General features: G+C 45.4%; 1 protein-coding gene across 8 annotated transcripts in view; it reads left to right on the forward strand.

The window, feature by feature from the left end:
- The window catches only part of LOC112236908 (TRAF2 and NCK-interacting protein kinase), a 53,024-nt gene that overhangs the window by 1,098 nt on the left and 26,456 nt on the right, over window positions 1-25,470 (forward strand). For 4 of the 8 annotated variants that reach the window (XM_042298903.1, XM_042298907.1, XM_042298901.1 and 1 more), the window contains exons 2-17: window positions 8,785-8,850; window positions 13,311-13,367; window positions 13,483-13,608; window positions 13,712-13,822; window positions 13,927-14,017; window positions 14,316-14,446; window positions 14,548-14,602; window positions 14,782-14,860; window positions 14,931-15,106; window positions 15,203-15,269; window positions 15,404-15,602; window positions 15,834-15,962; window positions 16,615-16,701; window positions 19,052-19,240; window positions 19,612-19,947; window positions 20,820-20,984. In XM_042298903.1, coding sequence (XP_042154837.1) covers window positions 8,785-8,850; window positions 13,311-13,367; window positions 13,483-13,608; window positions 13,712-13,822; window positions 13,927-14,017; window positions 14,316-14,446; window positions 14,548-14,602; window positions 14,782-14,860; window positions 14,931-15,106; window positions 15,203-15,269; window positions 15,404-15,602; window positions 15,834-15,962; window positions 16,615-16,701; window positions 19,052-19,240; window positions 19,612-19,947; window positions 20,820-20,984 — 2,064 coding nt within the window. Of the gene's footprint in view, window positions 1-8,784; window positions 8,851-13,310; window positions 13,368-13,482; window positions 13,609-13,711; window positions 13,823-13,926; window positions 14,018-14,315; window positions 14,447-14,547; window positions 14,603-14,781; window positions 14,861-14,930; window positions 15,107-15,202; window positions 15,270-15,403; window positions 15,603-15,833; window positions 15,963-16,614; window positions 16,702-19,051; window positions 19,241-19,611; window positions 19,948-20,819; window positions 20,985-23,114; window positions 23,353-25,470 lie in introns of all 8 variants that reach the window. The other 4 variants (XR_006079033.1, XM_042298902.1, XM_042298904.1 and 1 more) reach the window with 4 other exon arrangements.

Here is a 25,470-nt window from a genome sequence, read left to right on the forward strand (position 1 = left end):
GTCTTGCTGGGTGAGATGAGAGGCTCATTACAGGCAGGTCGTTACACAACATGATCTTACCTGCAGTACCTGGATCAAGCCCCAACATGACCCAACAATGCTGTGTGTGTGTCTGTATGTGTGTTTGCTTGCTTGCTTGCATTTGAACCCTAATATGGCAATGGCTGTGAATGATGCACATACTATGCAAATACATACACATTTGCGGAATCTTTGGACTGTGTAAATCTGGCACATCCAACAGCACATCGACTTATTCACCCTCTCTCTTGAGAAATGTAGCCAAACAATTTGCAGAGCTCTCTCTTTCTCCCAGCCTGTCTCCCTCACTAGTTATCTCTCTATCTTCTCCATCTACCTCTGATAGATGTGTGACAGTTATTACACACACACACACACACACACACACACACACACCTGGCCTCTCTCTCTCTGAGCTCATGTCCAGAGTCTGCGGTGCTACTGGAAATGAGGTCACAGAGAGGCAGAAAGCTGGGGAGGATTTCAGTGTTGTGCACACTACCCATGATAGATGGGCATTTACTCTTCCTGGTCGGTCTCACTTCCCCTAGACCAGGGATGTTAAGCAAGACCTGATGAGAAGCCCTAGACAACCACGCAAAGGCACTATGGAGTTATTTTCCCTGGTTGACACAGACATGCTCAGGAAAGTGATTTCACAACTTAAGCCTTCTACCTGCCTTCTCAATCCTATCCCCACCACCTCCTTCAAAACAGTTTTTAATTGCATATCTGAAGAAGGGCATGCTATTATTATTATCTGACCTTGCTGGTTGTCTATGAACGTTTGAACATCTTGGCCATGTACTGCTATAATCTCCACCTGGCACAGCCAGAAGAGGACTGGCCACCCCTCAGAGCCTGTTTCCTCTCTAGGTTTCTTCCTGGGTTCTGGCCTTTCTAGGGAGTTTTTCCTAGCCACCGTGCTTCTATATCTGCGTTGTTTGGGGTTTTAGGCTGGGTTTCTGTATATCACTTTGTGACATTGGCTGATGTTAAAAGGGATTTATAAATACATTTGATTGATTAATTAATCACTTTTCACAGGCACTTTCCCTCTGCACTAAAAACTGCTATGATGAAACCTGTTCTGAAGAAAAGTTATCTAGAGTCTTCAGATCTTAGCAATTTCCGGCCAGTCTCCATTCAACCAGTTCAGTTTATATATATTACCCCTTAGTAGTGTTATCAGAAAGCACAGCATTGGCCTCCCGAGTGGCCGAGCTGTCCAAAGCACTGCATCGCAGTACTTGAGGTGTCAATACAGACCCGGGTTTGATACCAGGCTGGTTCACAACCGGCCGTGACCGGGAGTCCCATAGGGCGGCACACAATTGGCCCAGCTTCGTCCGGGTTAGGGGAGGGTTTGGCTGGTGAGGCTTCACTTGGCTCATCGCGCTCTAGCGAGTCCTTGTGGCGGGCCGGGTGCCTGCAGGCTGACTTTGGTCGGCAGTTAAACAGGGTTTTCTTCAACACATTGATGCAGCTGGCTTCCGGGTTAAGCGGGCAGGTGTTCCAACTTCTTAGCTATAGCCCCTTTTTCCCCCAATTTTTGCCTAAATGACATACCCAAATCTAACTGCCTGTAGTTCAGGCCCTGAAGCAAGGATATGCATATTCTTGGTACCATTTGAAAGGAAACACTTTGAAGTTTGTGGAAATGTGAATTGAATGTAGAAGAATATAACACAATAGATCTGGTAGAAGAAAATACAAAGAAAAAAACAACTGGTCTTTTTCTACCACCATCTTTGAAATGCTATCCAGCACTCTGGTTGTAATTCCGATAGTATCCACAAGATGGCAGCGGTGTATGTGCAAAGTTTCAGATGGATTATTTGAAGTATGAGTGAACTACAATACTTTGTGTTAAGTCCTCAGGTACATTTGGGCAAATCGTGAAGGAGACATTCTTATTACATTTTTCTGCAAGAATATCGTCAAATCTGTATACTTGGACTTGATTTAGCTTTCTAAGTATTAGTAGCTATATTATAAGTTCAACATTTGCAAAACAACCAGTTTTCATAACTTCATAACTCTGAATTAGAGGTCGACCGATTATGATTTTTCAACACAGACACCGATTATTGGAGGACCAAAAAAAGCCAATACTGATTAATTGGACAATTTTATTTATATATATATATATTTTTTAAATTTCACCTTTATTTAACCAGGTAGGCTAGTTGAGAACAAGTTCTCATTTGCAACTGCGACCTGGCCAAAATATAGCAAAGCAGTGCAACACATACAACAACACAGAGTTACACATGGAGTAAACAATAAACGAGCCAACAACACAATAAACAAATCAATGACACAGTAGAAAACATAAACTCTATATACAGTGTGTGCGAAAGGCATGAGGAGGTAGGCAATACATAGGCCATAGGAGCGAATAGTTACAATTTAGCAGATTAACACTGGAGTGATAAAGGAGCAGATGATGATGTGCAAGTAGAGATACTGGTGTGCAAAAGAGCAGAAAAGTAAATAAATAAAAACAGTATGGGGATGAAGTAGGTAGATTGGGTGGGCTATTTACAGATGGACTATGTACAGCTGCAGCGATCGGTTAGCTGCTCAGATAGTTGATGTTTAAAGTTGGTGAGGGAAATAAGTCTCCAACTTCAGCGATTTTTGCAATTCGTTCCAGTCACTGGCAGCAGAGAACTGGAAGGAAAGGCGGCCAAGTCGAGGATCGGTAGGATAGTCAGTTTTACTAGGGTAAGTTTGGCGGCGTGAGTGAAGGAGGCTTTGTTGTGAAATAGAAAGCCGATTCTAGATTTGATTTTTGATTGGAGATGTTTAATATGAGTCTGGAAGGAGAGTTTACAGTCTAGCCAGACACCTAGGTATTTATAGTTGTCCATATATTCTAGGTCGGAACCGTCCAGGGTGGTGATGCTAGTTGGGCGGGCGGGTGCGGGCAGCGAACGGTTGAAAAGCATGCATTTGGTTTTACTAGCGTTTAAAAGCAGTTGGAGGCCACGGAAGGAGTGTTGTATGGCATATATATTTGTAGTAATGACAATTACAACAATACTAAATGAACAATGTACACTTTTATTTTAACTTAATATAAAACATCAATAAAATCTATTTAGTCTCAAATAAATAATGAAACATGCTCCATTTGGTTTAATAATGCAAAAACAGAGTGTTGGAGAAGAAAGTAAAAGTGCAATATGTGCCATGTAAAAAAAGCTACCGTTTAAGTTCCTTGCTCAGAACATGAGAACATATGAAAGCTGGTGGTTCAATATTCCCAGTTCTTAAATAATCCCAGTTAAGAAGTTTTAGGTTGTAGTTATTATAGGAATTATGACGAGTCAACTATTTCTCTCTATACCGTTTGTATTTCATATACCTTTGACTATTGGATGTTCTAATAGGCACTTTAGTATTGCCAGCCTAATCTCAGGAGTTCATAGGCTTGAAGTCAAAAACAGCGCTGTGAAGCAAGCTTTGCTAAGAGCTGCTGGCAAACGCAGTAAAGTTTGAATGAATGCTTACGAACCTGCTGCCGCCTACCACCAGTCAGTCAGACTGCTCTATCAAATATCAAAAACGTATAGACCTAATTATAATAAACAAAGAAATACGAGCCTTTGGTCATTAATATGGTCAAATCCGGAAACTGTCATTTCGAAAACAAAACGTTTATTCTTTCAGTGAAATACAGAACTGTTCCATATTTTATTGAACGGGCGGCAACCCTAGGTCTAAATATTGCTGTTACATTACACAACCTTCAATGCTATGTCATCATTATGTAAAATTCTGGCAAATTAGTTTGCAACGAGGCAGGCGGCCCAAACTGTTGCATACATATACCCCGACTCTGCACGCAAGAGAAGTGACACAATTTCCCTAGTTAATATTGCCTGCTAACATTAATTTACTTTTAATACACTTTCTTTGCAAATTGAACGAGTGGAAATACAAAATCGATCGTGCATGCTATATGGACCCTTTTAGGATATGAAAAATTATTTTATCTAACAAAACTTCATGTTTTCTCTGGGACCCTTTGGATGATAATAATTCAGAATGTACAGTTGAAGTCGGAATTTTACATACACTTTAGCCAAATACATTTAAACTCAGTTTTTCACAATTCCTGACATTTAATCAAAGTAAAAATTCCCTGTCTTAGGTCAGTTAGGATCACCACTTCATTTTAATAATGTAAAATGTCAGAATAATAGTACAGAGAATTATTTATTTCAGCTTTTATTTCTTTCATCACATTCCCAGTGGGTCAGAAGTTTACATACACTCAATTAGTATTTGTTAGCATTGCCTTTAAATGGTTTAACTTGGGTCAAACGTTTCAGGTAGCCATCCACAAGCTTCCCACAATACGTTGGGTGAATGTTGGTCCATTCCTCCTGACAGAGCTGGAGTAACTGAGTCAGGTTTGTAGGCCTCCTTGCTCGCACATGCTTTTTCAGTTCTGCCCACAAATTTTCTATAGGATTGAGGTCAGGGCTTTGTGATGGCCACTCCAAAACCTTGACTTTGTTGTCCTTAAGCCATTTTGCCACAACTTTGGAAGTATGCTTGTCCATTTGGTACCAAGCTTTAACTTCCTGACGGATGTCTTGAGATGTTGCTTCAGTATATCCACATAATTTCCCTACCTCATGATGCCATCTATTTTGTGAAGTGCACCAGTCCCTCCTGCAGCAAAGCACCCCCACAACATGATGCTGCCACCCCCGTGCTTCACAGTTGGGATGATGTTCTTCGGCTTGCAAGCCTCCCCTTTTTCCTCCAAACATAACGATGGTCATTATGGCCAAACAGTTCTATTTTTGTTTCATCAGACCAGTAAAAGTACAATCTTTGTCCCCATGTGCAGTTGTAAACCATAGTCTGGCTTTTTTATGACGGTTTTGGAGCAGTGGCTTCTTCCTTGCTGAGCGGCCTTTCTGGTTATGTCGATATAGGACTCATTTTACTGTGGATGTATATACTTTTGTACCCATTTCCTCCAACATCTTCACAAGGTCCTTTGCTGCTGTTCTGGGATTGATTTGCACTTTTCGCACCAAAGTACGTTCATCTCTAGGAGACAGAACGCATCTCCTTTCTGAGCGGTATGATGGCTGCGTGGTCCCATGGTCTTGGCTGATTTCTTTTGATTTTCCCATGATGTCAAGCAAAGAGGTACTGAGTTTTGAAGGTAGGCCTTGACATACATAAACAAGTACACCCCCAATTGACTCAAATGATGTAAATTAGACTATCAGAAGCTTCTATAGCCATGACACAATTGTCTGGAATTTTCCAAGCTTTTTAAAGCCACAGTCAACTTAGTGTTGTAAGTTAGTAACCTTTGACCCACTGGAATTGTGATTAAGTGAAATAATCCGTCTGTAAACAATTGTTGGAAAAATTACCTGTGTCATGTACAAAATAGATGTCCTATCTGACTTACCAAAACTATAGTTTGTTAACAAGAAATCTGTGGAGTGGTTGAAAAACGAGTTTTATTGACTCCAACCTAAGTGTATGTAAACTTCTGACTTCAACTGTAAGTATAAATTTCACCTTCAGAGGTGAATTATTAAACTTATCGCGGTGAATAAAGTGTTTTGTTGTTAGGAGCTCTCCTCACAATAGCATGGACTTTTTCCACAGTAATAGCAACTGTAAATTGGACAGTGCAGTTATATTAACAAGAATGTAAGCTTTCAGCTGATATAAGACACTTATATGTACCGACATTTGTTGTTTCTCTAAAATCTGCGATCTTGACCTAACACGCTGAAGGGACGCCGATCCTGAAGAAGTTTTAAGAAACGCGGTTTGGCAGGTCATGCTCTGGAGGAGTTGCAGCGATGAAGCAATATTGTAATTAGATCGCAATTGGATATCACAAAATTGGGGAGAAAAAGGGGGTAAAAAAATAAAAATAAACACAGCATTAATTATCACTGCTTTGCAGATGATACACAACTTTACATTTCTATGTCACCATTGATAAATTATTAGACTGTATTCGTGATTTAAATACTTAGATGGCTCACAACTTCAGCTAAATCAAAACAAGCCCGAGATACTTATTGTTGGAGTGAAAGCACAGAGAGAGATTCTGGCCGCACATTTTAATTTGTGGGCAATAAAGATAAAACGCCAAGTAAAAAAACCTAGGTGTCATTTTAGATTCTGAACTCAATTTAGAATCACACATTAGGAATTTTTCAAAAATAGCTTTTTACCACCTGAGGTGCATTGCCAAGGTGCATCTGTTTGTCTCTCAGGCTGATACAGATAGACTCATCCATGCTTTTATTACAAGCAGGCTTGACTACTGTATTGCTCCCCTGTCTGGTCTGCCCAAGAAAGCCATTGGTCAACTGCAAAACATACCGAATGCTGCAGCACGGGTACAGAGTTCAGTGTGTCAAATCGGAGGGCATGCTGTCCGGTCCTCTGGCAGTCTCTATGGGGGTGCCACAGGGTTCAATTCCCTCAATTCCCTGATTCCCTGATCCACCTCTACGCAGACGACACCATTCTGTATACTTCCGGCCCGTCCTTGGACACTGCTATCTAACCTCCAAATGAGCCTCAATGCCATACAACACTCCTTCCGTGGCCTCCAACTGCTCTTAAACGCTAGTAAAACCAAATGCATGCTTTTCAACCGTTCGCTGCCTGCACCCGCACGCCCGACTATCATCACCACCCTGGATGGTTCCGACCTAGAATATGTGGACATCTATAAGTACCTAGGTGTCTGGCTAGACAGTAAACTCTCCTTCCAGACTCATATCAAGCATATCCTCACCCGTAGCACGCGCTCCAGCAGGTGTATCTCACTGATCATCCCTAAAGCCAACACCTCATTTGGCCGCCTTTCGTTCAAGTTCTCTGCTGCCTGTGACTGGAACGAATTGCAAAAATCGCTGAAGTTGGAGACTTTTATCTCCCTCACCAACTTCAAACATCTGCTATCTGAGCAGCTAACCGATCGCTGCAGCTGTACATAGTCTATTGGTAAATAGCCCACCCAATTTTACCTACCTCATCCCCATACTGTTTTTATTTATTTACTTTTCTGCTATTTTGCACACCAATATCTCTACCTGTACATGACCATCTGATCATTTATCACTCCAGTGTTAATCTGCTAAATTGTAATTATTCACCTACCTCCTCATGGCTTTTGCACACAATGTATATATACTCTCTTTTTTTTCTACTGTGTTATTGACTTGTTAATTGTTTACTCCATGTGTAACTCTGTGTTGTCTGTTCACACTGCTATGCTTTATCTTGGCCAGGTCGCAGTTGTAAATGAGAACTTGTTCTCAACTAGCCTACCTGGTTAAACAAAGGTGAAATAAAAATATTTAAAAAACTGACCAAGACCAGACGGAGAGAACACATTACACCGGTTTTAAGGTCTCTGCACTGGCTGTCTGTTAGTTTTAGAATTGATTTTAAGTTTCCTCAATTGGTTTTTAAACCAATCCACGATTGTGCACCCCAATACATATCAGACATACTTTTAAGTTATGTACACAGTAGGTCCCTCAGGACTTCTGACACTGGCCTTTTAACTTTCCCAAAGCCTAGGACCAAGAGGAATGGAGAGACAGCCTTTAGTTACTATGCCCCCAGCCTCTAATAACCTGCCAGTGAACCTGAGGGAGGCCGAAACTGGACATATTTAAAAGAGATCTTAAAACACACCTTTTTCACTTGGTTTTCCTTAGGGTTCGTTCAGTTTATATTGTTTTTCTTAAGTATTTTGTCCTATTATGTTTGTTGTGTAGTAAATATTTGTATTTATAGTTTTCTGTTCCTGTGAAGCACATTGCATTGCATTGTGAGCTGATATCAGACAGGTAAATGAACAAACCTGGCATAGGGCTAGAAAATGCGAAATTGTAAACTAACGTGCGTTTGATACTAGCGCCGCCTTAACGCCAGCCGTTAATAGCACCCATAATCTCATATTTATGGTTTAATATCTAATGCTCTCATCTAGAGGGGTTAGTGACTAGGGGGTTAGTGGCTTCACTCCCTGAGAGTTGTTTATATCAAGGGCCATTTAGAGATCAAAGATTAAATGAGGAGACTAATACATTAATCAACTTCCAGACACCCTCATAACTTGAGTGGTATGAAGCAAGAAAATGTGCACAATATTCATATTGACATTGCTATTAACGCACACATACACACGCATATGCTCACGCCAAGCCATGACTCCAATGCTTTCTCCTTTCTCACACACACACACGTGTGAGGAGACATCTATGTGTGTGGTGGTGCTAGTTAAAAGACAGAGAGGTTGTGTGTAGATGTCAACCTGTCTCTAGAGCAGTGTTCTAGGTTTAGAAGTGCTTCTGTTTGACCTTGAATAAAAAAGAATGTCACTTTTTTTTTGCAAATCCCATCTGGGAGTATGTGGCTGATTTTCAGCTCCACTATTCCCTGCTCTGCCCCTGTCTCTCCCAATCTCTCTCTCTTGCTCTCTTCCCCTCTCTCGCTTTCACATACACACACTCTCTATGAGTCTATGTAGTCACAGTGTAGCGCTATAGATCTCAAGTCCGACTGTGTGTGTGTGTGTGTGTGTGTGCTCTTACTGTGTGTGTGTGTGTGTGTGTGTGTGTGTGTGGGGGGGGTCAGATTCCACAGGATCTGAATTCTTGAGTAAAGAGTTTCAATGCTTGATGAACTATTCTCTCTTCTCTCTTCCCTCTCTCCTACTCTCCCGCTCTCTGCTCCCTCCAGGACCCTGCTGGTATATTTGAGCTAGTGGAGTTGGTGGGGAATGGAACCTATGGGCAGGTCTACAAGGTAAGACACACCCCTCACCACACTCTCAATCTACAGCGTGCCTGAGGACTCCTCCCACTTGGGCTCTGTCACCAAAGACAGTATAGTATGAAGATAGGCACAAACTGCTTTCCAATAGAAATCCCTGATCCCATTTGTAGGCGACGTTATGGCAATGTTGGCTAGCTAAGCTCGTCTGTAGAAACTAGATGTCGACCGATTAAGATTTTTCAAAGCCGATACCAAGTATTGGAGGACCAAAAAAAAGCCGATAGCGATTAATCGGTTGATATATATATATATATTTGTAATAATGACAATTACAACAATACTGAATGAACACTTATTTTAACTTAATATAATACATAAATAAAAATCCATTGAGTCTCAAATAAATAATGAATCATGTTCAATTTGGTTTAAATAATGCAAAAAACACAGTGTTGGAGAAGAAAGTAAAAGTGCAATATGTGCCATGTAAAAGAGCTAACGTTTAAGTTCCTTGCTCAGAACATGAGAACATATGAAAGCTGGTGGTTCCTTTTAACATCAGTCTTCAATATTCCCAGGTAAGAAGTTTTAGGTTGTAGTTATTATAGGAATTATAGGACTATTTCTCTCTATACCATTTGTATTTCATATACCTTTGAATACTGGATGTTCTAATAGGCACTTTAGTATTGCCAGCCAGATCTTGGGAGTTAGGCTTGATAGGCTTGAAGTCATAAACAGCGCTGTGCTTCAAGCATTACAAGATCTGTTGGCAAATGCAGGAAAGTGCTGTTTGAATGAATGCTTACGAGCTTGCTGCTGTCTACCACCGCTCAGTCAAACTGCTCTATCAAATATCAAATCATAGACTTAATTATAATAAAGACACAGAAATGCGAGCCTAAGGTCATTAATATGGTCAAATCCGGAAACTATCATCTCGAAAACAAGACATTTATTCTTTCAGTGAAATACGGAACTGTTCCATATTTTGTTGAACGGGTGACAACCCTAAGTCTAAATATTGCTGTTACATTGCACAACCATCAATGTTATGTCATAATTATGTAATATTCTGGCAAATTAATTACGGTCTTTGTTAGGAAGAAATGGTCTTCACGCAGTTCGCAATGAGCCAGGCGGCCCAAACTGCTGCATATACCCTGACTATGCTTGCATTGAACGCAAGAGAAGTGACACAATTTCCCTAGTTAATATTGCCTGCTAACATGAATTTCTTTTAACTAAAGATGCAGGTTTAAAAATATATACTTCTGTATTGATTTTAAGAAAGGCATTGGTGTTTATGGTCAGGTACATTGGTGCAACGATTGTGCTTTTTTCGGGAATGCGCTTGTTAAATCATCACCTGTTTGGCGAAGTAGGCTGGGATTCGATGATAAATTAACAGGCACTGCATTGATTATTTGCAACGCAGGACAAGCTAGTTAAACAAGTAATATCATCAGCCATGTGTAGTTAACTAGAGATTATGTTAAGATTGATTGTTTTTTATAAGGTAAGTTTAATGCTAGCTAGCAACTTACCTTGGCTCCTTGCTGCACTCTTGTAACAGGTGTTCTCCTCGTGGAGTGCAATGTAATCGGCCATAATCGGCATCCAAAAATGCAGATTACCGATTGTTATGAAAACTTGAAATCGGCCCTAATTAATCGGCCATGCCGACCTCTAGTAGAAGCACGTTATCTGGTCTAACGGTCGTCTCACGTCAACATGTTAAGCTGTCTGTCCTGCAGCCTTATACTGACACACACAGCCTGCACACACACACGGTTGAAAAATATAAGAGATAACCGCAGAAGCGGGTTCTGCCATTTCTTGTGTGTGTGTGTGTGTATTGACAGCCTTTAGTCTTGCTGGGTGACATGAGAGGCTCATTACAGGCAGGTCGTTACACAACATGATCTTACCTGCAGTACCTGGATCAAGCCCCAACATGACCATGGCAGTGCTGTGTGTGTCTGTATGTGTGTTTGCTTGCATTTTCCTCATATTCCTCATATCGTCAATGACTATGCAAACCCACACACGTGTACACTACTGGTCAAAAGTTTTAGGACACCTACTTATTCTAGGGTTTTTCTTTATTTTACTATTTTCTCCATTGTAGAATAATAGTGAAGACATCAAAACTATTAAAAAACACATATGGAATCATGTAGTAACCAAAAAAGTGTAACACTTTTGACCAGTAGTGTACATACAAATTTGCTGTATCTTTTGGAGTGTGGCAATCGAGAAAATGATTAACTAACGAAGAATTTTTCACTTCTCTCATTGACTTCTCAAACCCCAAACCACTGTTTTGTCTGCTTTGCAAGCATTCCCGGAAGTGTTGCGATGTTGCACCTGTGGGTTTACAAACTTTGTGGTGCCACCTTCCACTGACCTGTTAGAGCTTAACAGTGAGGAGCTGAGAGCTGATGAGTTGTATTTGTCTACATGTTTTTCACTTCAGGGCCCGGTTGAGAATCAACTCCTGGCCCCTAAACCCAAGCACTTGTGTAGATCTGAAAACACAAAGTGTAGCTAGTACTTCTTACCTCTTCAATCTCCAAGAAACAATGGGTTTGGTGCTAGGGGTTGTTTTTGGACAGGGCCCAGGTATCGATGCACTCGGTTGCACTTTAAAAAAATGTGTACCTTTTATTTAACTAGGCAAGTCAGTTAAGAACAAATTATTATTTACAATGATGGCCTAGGAACAGTGGAAACTGCCTTGTTCAGGGGCAGAACGACTGTTTTTTACCTTGTCAGCTTGGGGATTCGATCTTGCAACCTTTCGGTTACTGGCCCAACGCTCTAACCACAAGGCTACCTGCTGGTTACTGGCCCAATGCTCTAACCACAAGGCTACCTGCTGGTTACTGGCCCAACGCTCTAACCACAAGGCTACCTGCTGGTTACTGGCCCAACGCTCTAACCACAAGGCTACCTTCTGCCCCAAAAGCACTTGCTTTCTCTGCCAGTGGCTGTTTTAGGTCTAATCGCTCTGATGCACTTGTTGTAAGCTAACTTGTGAGATTGCAGCCAGGGTTGGCTGAACAGGGAGTCTGTTGCACACTGTTTGTCAGGCAGAGATGGGTAGGTTTGTGTGAAGCTGTAGGCCTATTTGTTTCCATGTTATCTATCTTTTCACTGGAAGACAAATTGGTAGGTCTCATAGCCCCTTCAGTCCTTCTCTCTTCCTCTATCTCTCCATGTCTCCATGTCTGTCTGTCTTGGTCTCTGTTTTTGTCTCTGTCTGTGTCTCTCTCTCTCTCTCATGTGTTGGGTTTAATCAGTAGAGTTAAAGTACTCCAACAGATCAGGAATGCGAGGCATGTCTGAACCAATGAGTGTTTTATGCCTCAGGACACCTATAAAGGGAGTATTCTGTCCTTTTCTCTCCACACACACACACCCCTACACACACACACACACACACACACATTACTGCTCTATCCTGTTCAATTATGTTTTTTCCATTTCGATGTCTATTGATTCATGTATTATTTTATCTGTTATACACTGAGTGTACAAAACATTAGGAACACATGCTCTTTCCATGACATTGACTGACCAGGTAAATCCAGGTGATACCTTATTCATTTCACTTGTAATATCCACTTCAGTGTAGATGAAGGGGAGGAGACAGGTTAAAGAAGGATTTTTAAGCCTTGAGACAATTCAGACATGGATTGTGTATGTGTGCCATTCAGAGGGTGAATGGTCAAGACAAAAGATTGTGCCTTTGAACGGGGGTATGGAAATAGGTGCCAGGCGCACCAGTTGTTGGGTTTTTCACACTCTACAGTTCCCCATGTGTATCAAGATTGGTCCACCACCCAAAGGACATCCAGCCAACTTGACACAACTGTGGAAGTCAACATGGGTCAGCATCTCTGTGGAACACTTTCAACACCTTGTCGAGAACAGAAGAGTGACTTTTAACAGTTTGGTTCAGCTTCTCTGCCTGTCAAATACATTCAGTGTGTCTGATGCAATACTAGGAAACAGCTACGGTGTTTGTGTGTGTTGTAACCCCAGCTCACATGTCTGCCTGTCTGGACCACAGTGTAAAAATCCCTGTGACTTAACAATGTGCCAGGCCTGTTGCTAGGCTACCATGAGGAAGTGTTTCTATGTGTTATGGCAGTGATGTGGGAATTGTTCCTCACTATAAAGGCAAACACTCAATCCGCATCTTATCTTACATGATGTTTTTTGTATTTATTTAACTTCCCTAGTGTAAAGTAGCTGCCTCTGCTGGCAGCTGATATAAAGCAGATCTAGATGGAGCATTGTCAATGCGCATCAGAGGCAGTCGTTTGTGTTGGCCGGCTGGCCGGTCAGCCATCTTGGTCAGGCTGAGAGCTGGGCGACAGCCTGTGGCTCTGGGACCAAAACACACAGATTACAGGATGGTAATGTTGGCAAAACTGATTTATTTCAGATTCTCTCGCTCTCTTTCTCTCTCTTTTTTTCAGGGTCGGCATGTCAAAACAGGCCAGCTTGCGGCCATCAAAGTTATGGACGTCACTGGCGTAAGTCACATGCACGCACGTGCGCACACACACACACAAATATAAAGAAAGCTATCCCAAATTGTTCTCAACTGTGTTTGTATCACTATAAGGTGTGTGTGTGTGTGTGTTCCAGGATGAGGAAGAGGAGATTAAAGCAGAGATCAACATGTTGAAGAAGTACAGCCACCATCGGAACATTGCTACCTATTACGGTGCCTTCGTCAAGAAGAACCCACCTGGTATCGACGACCAGCTATGGGTACGTACGTGTTTGCATGTGTGCATGACTGTCAGTTCTGTTCAGTTTGGTGTGTGTTCATCTCTCTGTGTCTCTTCCTGTGTCTCTCTCTGTCTCTCTGTAGTTGGTGATGGAGTTCTGTGGGGCAGGCTCGGTGACCGATCTGATTAAGAACACCAAGGGGAACTCTCTGAAGGAGGAGTGGACTGCCTACATCTGCCGAGAGATCCTTAGGGTACCACCCTCTATCTAGAACTAACGCAATCAACACATTTGGAATGAGACCTACTGAAATAATGTCTTCTAATTACCAACCTCTATCTCTCTCTCTATTGCTAGGGTCTGACCCATCTCCACCAACACAAGGTCATCCACAGAGATATCAAGGGTCAGAACGTCCTGCTGACAGAGAACGCAGAGGTCAAATTGGGTGAGACAGGCATGCAGGCAGACATGCAGGCAGGCAGCCAGACAGGCAGACATGCAGCCAGACAGACAGACATGCAGCCAGACAGACATGCAGCCAGACAGACATGCAGCCAGACAGACAGGCAGCCAGACAGGCAGCCAGACAGACAGGCAGCCAGACAGACAGGCAGCCAGACAGGCAGCCAGACAGCCAGGCAGGCAGCCAGACAGACAGACAGGCAGCCAGACAGACAGCCAGACAGCCAGGCAGACAGGCAGACAGACAGCAAGCGAACTGTTTAAACTTGTGTGTGTTCCAGTGGACTTCGGTGTGAGTGCTCAGTTGGACCGTACTGTGGGGAGGAGGAACACGTTTATAGGAACGCCCTATTGGATGGCTCCTGAAGTCATCGCCTGCGACGAAAACCCTGAGGCCACCTACGACTTCAAGGTACCTTAGCAGACTGTGTGTATATAAGTGTGTTTGTTTCAGGGTTATTTTCCCTGGTTATCTCCTCCATCCCTCCTAACTTCTTGCTCTTTCTCTCTCAGAGTGATCTGTGGTCTCTGGGTATTACGGCTATAGAGATGGCAGAAGGAGCACCGCGTAAGTACCAGCGCCAACCACAACACAGGCTGGCACAACACCGTGACATTAGACACGATCAGACGTTGTGTGCCTTGGTTGGAGGTGTTGTGGTTTGTTATTGGGGGTATCTTGAGATGGGTATTGTGTGTGTTTTGTGTCAAGGCTCTGGTGTTAACCCTTTCTTTTCCTCTCTGCAGCACTGTGTGACATGCACCCAATGAGGGCTCTCTTCCTGATCCCCAGGAACCCCGCCCCCAGACTCAAGTCCAAGAAGTGGTGAGTTACCAAAAACACACACACACACATTCACACAAGCATTCACTATGTTATCACTGTGTGCGTTCAGGTCTAAGAAGTTCCAGTCGTTCATTGAGAGTTGCTTGGTGAAGAGTCATGGTCAGAGACCCAACACAGAGCAGCTGTTGAAGCACCCCTTCATCAGAGAGCTGCCCAACGAACGACAGGTCCGCATCCAACTGAAGGACCACATCGACAGAACCAAGAAGAAACGCGGAGAGAGGGGTGAGACATACAACAGAGGGCTCAGATCCCACTGTGTCGGCCATTGACGTGTGTTTGTAACTGCGTAATGTGTGTGTTTCTAACCGTGTGTTACAGATGAGACAGAGTATGAGTACAGTGGCAGTGAGGAAGAGGAGGAGGAACGGGACATGGGAGAGCCAAGGTAGGGTGCTTGTGGTTTTTTTTCTGTGCTTGTGCATACATGCGCTGGTGTGTGCATGCGTATTTGCTTCCAAATGAGATTTACGCTCATCAACCTTCCCTCTCCTATCCCTTCTCTCATTCGTCCTTGTCCAGCTCCATCATCAACATCCCTGGGGAGTCGACGTTGAGGCGGGACTTCCTGCGGCTGCAGCTGGCCAATAAGGAGCGTTCTGAGGCTCTGAGGAGGCAGCAGTTGGAGCAACAGCAGAATGAAGAACACAAACGCCTCCTGTTGGCAGAGCGACAGAAACGCATAGAGGAGCAGAAAGAGCAGAGGAGGAGACTGGAGGAGGTAGAGCGCTGTTGGGAAGAGCAGCATGATCTATGATGCACACCTGAACCCTACTCTGTTGCCTCAGATCCTTTCTGTTCATGTTGCATTTTCCAGCACAGCTCAGCTTGATAACATATCTGGTGCCAGCTTTGAAAACCTATATAAAAAGATGCTCCCCCTACAACATTCATTCTCTGTCTGTCTCTTTCTGTCTCTCTCACTCCCTCCATCTCTCTCTTTCTCCAACAGCAACAGCGTAGGGAACGTGAGATGAGGAAGCAACAGGAGAGAGAGCAGAGGAGACGCTATGAAGAGATGGAACAACTACGGAGAGATGAGGAGAGGAGGCACGCAGAGAGAGAACAGGTACACACACAGGTAACACTCAAGTGCGCACACTCTCTCTCCTCTCTCTCCTCTCTCTCCTCTCTCCTCTCTTTTCTCTCTCTCTCTCTCACTCACTCACTCACTCACTCACACACACACACACACACACACACACACACACACATTCTCACACACATCAACTAGGATTCACCCCATTCTGTCAGAGCTATTTTGCAGTCCAGATATAGACTTAACATAGACCAGTCATGAGGCTGACATTTAGGTGTTATGAAGCTACATGTCCCAGGCCAGGTGTAGTCTGGGTCAAGGATCCGGATGGTTCTGTTTCACTAACGCTTCTCTTTCACTCCGTGTAATTTTCACTCTCTTACACACTTGATTCAATACTAAGACCCTCTCTCACCCTCTCTCTCTCTTCTCCCTTTTATCCCTCTTACCACGTCTCCTCTCTTCTATGTTGGAGTTAATCTTTACTTCTGGTTCTTTCTCTCTTTCAGCAAATCTTCTCCTTAATCTGTCTGTGTACAACCTCACTCTTTCTTTGTCCCTCTTCTCTCCTTTCTCCTCCTCTCTCCACGTCACTCTATTTCTGCCTCCTCCGACTGCTCTGATGACTCACATGGCTGCTCTCCTACTGCTCTGATTGGCTGATATCCTGGCTATCTGGCCTGTGATTGGTTAGGAGTATATCCGTAGGCAGCTGGAGGAGGAGCAAAGACAGCTGGAGATTCTACAGCAACAACTACTCCAGGAGCAGGCCCTACTGATGGTAACCTCTCACCCTTGACCTCTCATCCCTGAGTCCTCAGCCTATCACTGCTAACCATTTACTCAGTGGTGTGCCCAGACCATTTTAAATGGGGTGGCCAAGGTGGGGCACGGACCCAGTTTAGGGGGTCCATAACATTTTAAATGGGGTGGCCAAGGTGGGGCACAGACCCAGTTTAGGGGGGCCATATCATTTTAAATGGGGTGGCCAAGGTGGGGCACAGACCCAGTTTAGGGGGGCCATAACATGGTTCAACACCAGTCGAGGCTGGTGACTTGAATAATTGAGCAGGACGCACCGCACAGACTGCAAAGCTTGTTTGGAAAACTGTCTAAGACATAGTTTTAACCTAAAACATTTATTAACGGCATTTCTAGTCAAATATTATGGGGAATGGGATTAGGAAAGTTCGTCTAGGGAGTAGCAGTGCAGGACGGGCTCATCATGGACGGTGATGAGAAGACGAGCTCAACTCTTCCTCTTATGACAGGGCCGTGGGCCTCCCTCTAGACATGCCACTTCTTCACCATGGCTATCTAGCTCTCCACTGCTACTCCACATCTCAGTAGAGCCTCCACAACAACCCCATAGCTCTCTACTCCTACTCCACATCTCAGTAGAGCCTCCACAACAACCCCATAGCTCTCCACTGCTACTCCACATCTCAGTAGAGCCTCCACAACAACCCCATAGCTCTCCACTGCTACTCCACATCTCAGTAGAGCCTCCACAACAACCCCATAGCTCTCCACTGCTACTCCACATCTCAGTAGAGCCTCCACAACAACCCCATAGCTCTCTACTCCTACTCCACATCTCAGTAGAGCCTCCACAACAACCCCATAGCTCTCTACTCCTACTCCACATCTCAATAGAGCCTCCACAACAACCCCATAGATCTCTACTCCTACTCCACATCTCAGTAGAGCCTCCACAACAACCCCATAGCTCTCTACTCCTACTCCACATCTCAGTGGAGCCTCCACAACAACCCCATAGCTCTCTACTCCTACTCCACATCTTAGTAGAGCCTCCACAACAACCCCATAGCTCTCTACTCCTACTCCACATCTTAGTAGAGCCTCCACAACAACCCCATAGCTCTCTACTCCTACTCCACATCTTAGTAGAGCCTCCACAACAACCCCATAGCTCTCTACTCCTACTCCACATCTTAGTAGAGCCTCCACAACAACCCCATAGCTCTCCACTGCTACTCCACATCTCAGTAGAGCCTCCACAACAACCCCATAGAGCCTCTCCACTGCTACTCCACATCTCAGTAGAGCCTCCACAACAACCCCATAGCTCTCTACTCCTACTCCACATCTTAGTAGAGCCTCCACAACAACCCCATAGCTCTCTACTCCTACTCCACATCTCAGTAGAGCCTCCACAACAACCCCATAGCTCTCTACTCCTACTCCACATCTCAGTAGAGCCTCCACAACAACCCCATAGCTCTCTACTCCTACTCCACATCTCAGTAGAGCCTCCACAACAACCCCATAGCTCTCTACTTCCTACTCCACATCTTAGTAGAGCCTCCACCTCTCTACTCCTACTCCACAACAGAGCCCCATAACAACCCCTGCAGCTCCTACCTCCCACATCTCAGTAGAGCCTCCACAACAACCCCATAGCTCTCTACTCCTACTCCACATCTTAGTAGAGCCTCCACAACAACCCCATAGCTCTCTACTCCTACTCCACATCTTAGTAGAGCCTCCACAACAACCCCATAGCTCTCTACTCCTACTCCACATCTTAGTAGAGCCTCCACAACAACCCCATAGCTCTCTACTCCTACTCCACATCTTAGTAGAGCCTCCACAACAACCCCATAGCTCTCTCTCTACTCCACATCTCCTCACAACAACCCCATAGCTTTTGCAGGTTCTCCCATCTTAGTAGAGCCTCCACAACAACCCCATAGCTCTCTACTCCTACTCCACATCTTAGTAGAGCCTCCACAACAACCCCATAGCTCTCTACTCCTACTCCACATCTCAGTAGAGCCTCCACAACAACCCCATAGCTCTCTACTCCTACTCCACATCTTAGTAGAGCCTCCACAACAACCCCATAGCTCTCTACTCCTACTCCACATCTTAGTAGAGCCTCCACAACAACCCCATAGCTCTCTACTCCTACTCCACATCTTAGTAGAGCCTCCACAACAACCCCATAGCTCTCTACTCCTACTCCACATCTTAGTAGAGCCTCCACAACAACCCCATAGCTCTCTACTCCTACTCCACATCTTAGTAGAGCCTCCACAACAACCCAGGATAAACATTGTGCCGTTGCGTTCTTCCCCTAAACCGTGAGTGTGTGTGTGTAACTACAGGAGTACAAGCGTAAGCAGATGGAGGAGCAGCGGCAGGCAGAGCGTCTCCAGAGACAGCTGCAGCAGGAGAGAGCCTACCTGGTGTCCTTACAGCAGCAGCAGCAGGAGCCACGGCCACAAGACAACAAACAGCTGTACCACTACAAAGACACAGCCCCCAATAACGACAAACCTGCCTGGGCCAAGGAGGTACTGTTGATACACTCAGCACTTGTACATGGGTTCAGTTCATGTGGTTACACCAGCAGTATAGTTTGCAACATTGACATCGTCTCCTACAATGATCTGTCTTTCTCTTTCTCGCTTCCAAAAGCAGGTTTGATGTTTTCTGAAGAATTGGAGCCCTGTAGCGTTGCTATGTCTGAACTTTAAGATATCTGACAACTTCTCTCTCTTACTCAGGCATACACAGCGTCTCCGTCATGGACAGATCCTCTACTGGTTTATGTGTTTGAAAAGTTTTGTTCAGGTTCTGCCATGGTAATGTGTGTGTGAACTGACAGTATGTCCACCTGTATGTGTGTGTGTGTGATGTTCTGTATGACGCCCCCTGTCTCTAGGTGATGCGTCGAGCCCAGAGTAACTCCCCTCGTATACCTCCCAAGAAGCACCACTCCTTTAACCTGCCTGGAGACGCCAGCCTATCACACCTCCTCCTGCTCCCTGGTTACAACCCCCGCTCCCGCCCCCCCTCCTACCCCGCCCAATCAAGTCACTCCAGGGAGAGGCTCCTCCAATCTGAAGGCCATAATGTGACTGTTCCGTGTATACGTGTGTCCTGCACCTCTGATCCTGCCCCTGACTCCTCTTATCCAATCCTGCTTCATCCCGAGGCCAGAAGGAGGAGCCCTGAGGGAAGAGTCCAGGAGTCTAGGGGGAGGAGTCCAGGTCGACTGGTCAGTCAGGGAGACATACCCATTTCCTGTTTGTCTAACACACTTCCTTCCCCTCTCTCTCTCCAGAGGTAGACTAACATTACTCGACTGGTGTGTCTGGGGAAGCTCTCTCTTTTCCGAACCTCCTTTCTTCTGGACATGACTCTCCTGCGCCTATTAACCATTTTCTCTTTCCTTGCACCAGGAGACGGACTCCTGAAAAAACCCTGCCTGGAATGTTCTATGTTCTAGAATGGTGGCGGGTGTTTTCTACAACAACTTCTTTCCCTCTCTAAGTTCTGGTGCCTGGCATATTTTAGAATGGTCATAGATGTACTTTCAGAGACTAACAGACTTGTCATTTCTAGATTATGGTCTGTAAGTGTGCCATGAACCCCTTCCTCCCATCTCTCTCTTCCTCTAGTCTTTATACCCGACTGATCGGTCTCCTTCAGAATCTCAGCTCTTCAAACTGACTGTTTTAGTCTGCTTCATGTTCAGGCACCAGGCTTCTCTCAGGGACACACTGCAGCTCCTGATTTAGCCTAGATCCAGGCCACACACACTACCAGGCTTGCCCCCCAGTGGCCACTGTGGGCTGATGTAGGCCAGCCATGGCTATATCTGTCTCAACACACATGGGTGTATCTGCTTCCCTCTGGACGCCCATACACCAGTACATACACCGGTACACACACACCGGCATGTACACACACACACACATGCACACTGTAGCCAGGTTTGTCTCTGGGCTTCTCCTCCATGGTAACGGTTCTGAGGGAAACTGGAGGTTTGACACACGTCACCCAAGACACACAAACATACAATGATAAATCTGTCACTGACGGCCAATATAAATTATTGTGCTCTAACTTTGTGTGTGTGTGTGGCAGGTGGAAGAGCGTTCCAAGCTGAACAGACAGAGTTCTCCAGCACTGCAACATAAAGTGTCCAACCGTATCTCTGATCCATCCCTGCCCCCCCGTTCAGAGTCGTTCAGCAGCGGGGGCATACAGCAGGCCCGAACACCCCCCATGCACCGCCCCGTAGAACCACAGGTGTGTGTGTGGGGGGGAGTGGAAGTGTGTGGGTGCATGTGTACAGGATATGTAGGTGCACGTTTACCCTTTATGATGTTTGTTTCTCCTCCTTTCCTTCCCCTCCCCCTCTACTTTCCTCACCTCCTTCTCTTCTCCCCTCCCCTCTACTTTCCTCACCTCCTTCTCTTCTCCCCTCCCCCTCTACTTTCCTCACCTCCTTCTCTTCTCCCCTCCCCCTCTACTTTCCTCACCTCCTTCTCTTCTCCCCCCCCCCTCTACTTTCCTCACCTCCTTCTCTTCTCCCCTCCCCCTCTACTTTCCTCACCTCCTTCTCTTCTCCCCTCCCCCTCTACTTTCCTCACCTCCTTCTCTTCTCCCCTCCCCCTCTACTTTCCTCACCTCCTTCTCTTCTCCCCTCCCCCTCTACTTTCCTCACCTCCTTCTCTTCTCCCCTCCCCCTCTACTTTCCTCACCTCCTTCCCGTCTCCCCTCCCCCTCTACTTTCCTCACCTCCTTCTCTTCTCCCCTCCCCCTCTACTTTCCTCACCTCCTTCTCTTCTCCCCTCCCCCTCTACTTTCCTCACCTCCTTCTCTTCTCCCCTCCCCCTTTCCTCACCTCCTTCTTTCCCCTCCCCCCTCCTTCTCTCCCCTCCCCCCTACTTTCCTCACCTCCTTCTCTTTCTCCCCTCTACTTTCCTCACCTCCTTCCTTCTCCCCTCCCCCCACTACTTTCCTCACCTCCTTCTCTTCTCCCCTCCCCCCCCCTCTACTTTCCTCACCTCCTTCCCTCTCCCCTCCCCCTCTACTTTCCTCACCTCCTTCCCGTCTCCCCTCCCCTCTACTTTCCTCACCTCCTTCTCTTCTCCCCCCTCCCCTCTACCTCCTTTCTCCCCTCCCCTCCTTTTCACCTCCTTCTCTTCTCCCCTCCCCTCTACTTTCCTCACCTCCTTCTCTTCTCCCCTCCCCCTCTACTTTCCTCACCTCCTTCTCTTCTCCCCCCCCCTCTACCCCCTCCTTCTCTTCTCCCCTCTACTTTCCTTCTCTTCTCCCCTCCCCCCTCTACTTTCCTCACCTCCTTCTCTTCTCCCCTCCCCCTCTACTTTCCTCACCTCCTTCTCTTCTCCCCTCCCCCTCTACTTTCCTCACCTCCTTCCCGTCTCCCCTCCCCTCTACTTTCCTCACCACCTTCACTTCTCCCCTCCCCTCCCCCTCTACTTTCCTCACCTCCTTCTCTTCTCCCCTCCCCCTCTACTTTCCTCACCTCCTTCTCTTCTCCCCTACTTTCCCCCTCTACTTTCCTCACCTCCTTCCACTCTCCCCTCCCCCTACTTTCCTCACCTCCTTCCTTCTCCCCCCTCTACTTTCCTTACCTCCCCCTCCCCTCTACTTTCCTCACCTCCTTCCCCTCTACTTTCCTTTCCTCACCTCCTTCCCCTCTACTTTCCTCACCTCCTTCTCTTCTCCCTCCCCCCCCTCTACTTTCCTTACCTCCTTCCATTCTCACCTCGCCCTCTACTTTCCTTATCTCCTTCCACTCTCCCCCCTCCCCCTCTACTTTCCTCACCTCCTTCTCTTCTCCCCTCCCCCTCTACTTTCCTCACCTCCTTCTCTTCTCCCCTCCCCCTCTACTTTCCTCACCTCCTTCCCCTCTCACCTCCCCCAATACTTTCCTTACCTCCTTCCATTCTCACCTCGCCCTCTACTTTCCTTACCTCCTTCCACTCTCCCCTCCCCCTCTACTTTCCTCACCTCCTCACCTCCTTCCACTCTCCCCTCCCCTCTACTTTCCTCACCTCCTTCCCCTCTCCCTCTACTTTCCTCACCTCCTTCCCCCTCCCCCCTCCCCCTCTACTTTCCTCGCCTCCTTCCCCTCTCCCCTCCCCCTCTACTTTCCTCACCTCCTTCCCCTCTCCCCTCCCCCTCTACTTTCCTCTGGCTCCTCCTCTCTTCCTCCTCTACACCTGCTCCTCTACCTGCCTGGTGCTGATGTATGATCCTGCTCCTCTACCTGCCTGGTGCTGATGTATGATCCTGCTCCTCTACCTGCCTGGTGCTGATGTATGATCCTGCTCCTCTACCTGCCTGGTGCTGATGTATGATCCTGCTCTTCTGGTCTGTTATGGTCTGGTCCTGGTCTGGTCTTGTCAGATGGCCCACCTGGTGCAAGTGAAGTCTCATGGTCTGTCTGGGTCCCAGTCTCTCCACGACCCTGCAGGGGTCACAGGCCTGTCCCCCTCCCCATCCTCCGGCCGCCCCCATGCCCCGCCAGAACTCTGATCCTACCTCAGACACCCCTCCTTCTATACCTCTTCCCCGCCTCGCTCCCCCCCTCGACAAACTGGACCGCAGCTCCTGGCTACGAACAGACCTAGACCTACCTCCTAAGGTCTGCATGACAATGTCTGTTTGTTTTTGGCTGGAATACAATGTCTCAGAACTTTTATGGACCCTTACCTTTGTTTATCTCAAATCACTATGTACAGTTGAAGTCGGAAGTTTATATACACTTAGGTTGGGGTCATTAAAACTCATTTTTCAACCACAAATTTCTTGTTAACAAACTATAGTTTTGGCAAGTTGGTTAGGACATCTACTTTGAATGACACAAGTAATTTTTCCAACAAATGTTTACTTAGTGAATTCTAAGTGAAATAATCTGTATCACAATTCCAGTGGGTCAGAAGTTTACATATATTAAGTTGACTGTGCCTTTAAACAGCTTGAAAATTCCAGGAAATAATGTCATGGCTTTAGAAACTTCTGATAGGCTAATTTACATCATTTGAGTCAATTGGAGGTGTACCTGTGGATGTATTTCAAGGCCTACCTTCAAACTCAGTGCCTCTTTGCTTGACATCATGGGAAAAAAATTTAAAAATCAGCCAAGACCTCAGAATAAATTATAGACCTCCACAAGTCTGGTTCATCCTTGGGAGCAATTTCCAAATGGCTGAAGGTACCACGTTCATCTGTAAAAACAATAGTGCGCAAGTATAAACATCATGGGACCACTCAGCCATCATACTGCTCAGGAAGGAGATGCGTTCTGTCTCCTAGAGATGAACGTACTTTGGTGTGAAAAGTGCAAATAAATCCCAGAACAACAGCAGAGGGCCCCGTGAAGATGTTGGAGGAAACAGGTACAAAAGTATCTATATCCACAGTAAAATGAGTCCTATATCGACATAACCTGAAAGGCAGCTCAGCAAGGAAGAAGCCACTGCTACACAACCGCCATAAAAAAGCCAGACTATGGTTTGCAACTGCATATGGGGACAAAGATCATACTTTTTGGAGAAATATCCTCTGGTCTGTTGAAACAAAAATAGAACTGTTTGGCCATAATGACCATTGTTATGTTTGGATGAAAAGGGGGAGGCTTCCAAGACGAAGAACACCATCCCAACCATGAAGCACGGGGGTGGCAACATCATGTTGTGGGGCTGCTTTGCTGCAGGAGGGACTGATGGACTACACAATATATATGGCATCATGAGATAGGAAAATTATGTGGATATATTGAAGCAATATCTCAAGACATCAGTCCGGAAGTTAAAGGTTGGTCGCAATTGGGTCTTCCAAATGAACAATGATCCCAAGCATACTTCCAAAGTTGTGGCAAAATGGCTTAAGGACAACGGTCAAGGCATTGGAGTGGCTATCACAATGCCCTGACCTCAATCCTATAGAAAATGTATGGGCAGAACTGAAATGGCGTGTGCGAGCAAGCAGCAAGGAGGCCGTCAAACCTGGCTCAGTTACACCAGCTCTGTCAGGAGGAATGGGCCAACATTCACCCAACTTATTGTGGGAAGCTTGTGGAAGGCTACCTGAAACGTTTGACTCAAGTTAAATAATTTAAGGCAATGCTACCAAATACTATTTGAGTGTATGTAAACTTCTTAACGGGATCGATATGACAGCCAGTGAAAGTGCAGGTCGCCATATTCAAAACAACAGAAATCTCATTATTCAAATTCCTTAAATACATACATGTATCTTATACCATTTTAAAGGTAATCTTGTTGTTAATCCCACCACAGTGTCCGATTTCAAATAGGCTTTACAGCGAAAGCACCACAAACGATTATGTTAGGTCACCACCAACTCACAGAAAAACACAGCCATTTTTCCAGCCAAAGAGAGGAGTCACAAAAAGCACAAATAGAGATAAAATGAATCACTAACCTTTGATGATCTTCATCAGATGACACTCATAGGACTTCATGTTACACAATACATGTATGTTTTGTTTGATAAAGTGCATATTTATATAAAAAAATCTCAGTATACATTGGCGCGTTACGTTCACTAGTTCCAAAAACATCCGGTGATATTGCAGAGAGCCACATAATTTTACAGAAATACTCATTATAAATGTCGATGAAAATACAATTGTTAGACATATAGATATGCCTCTCCTTAATGCAACCACTGTCAGATTTTAAAAAAAACGTTACGGAAAAAGCAAACCATGCAATAATCTGAGAACGGCGCTCAGAAA

This window comes from Oncorhynchus tshawytscha, linkage group LG16 (assembly GCF_018296145.1).
Source record: "Oncorhynchus tshawytscha isolate Ot180627B linkage group LG16, Otsh_v2.0, whole genome shotgun sequence".
Taxonomy (NCBI): Eukaryota; Metazoa; Chordata; class Actinopteri; order Salmoniformes; family Salmonidae; genus Oncorhynchus; species Oncorhynchus tshawytscha.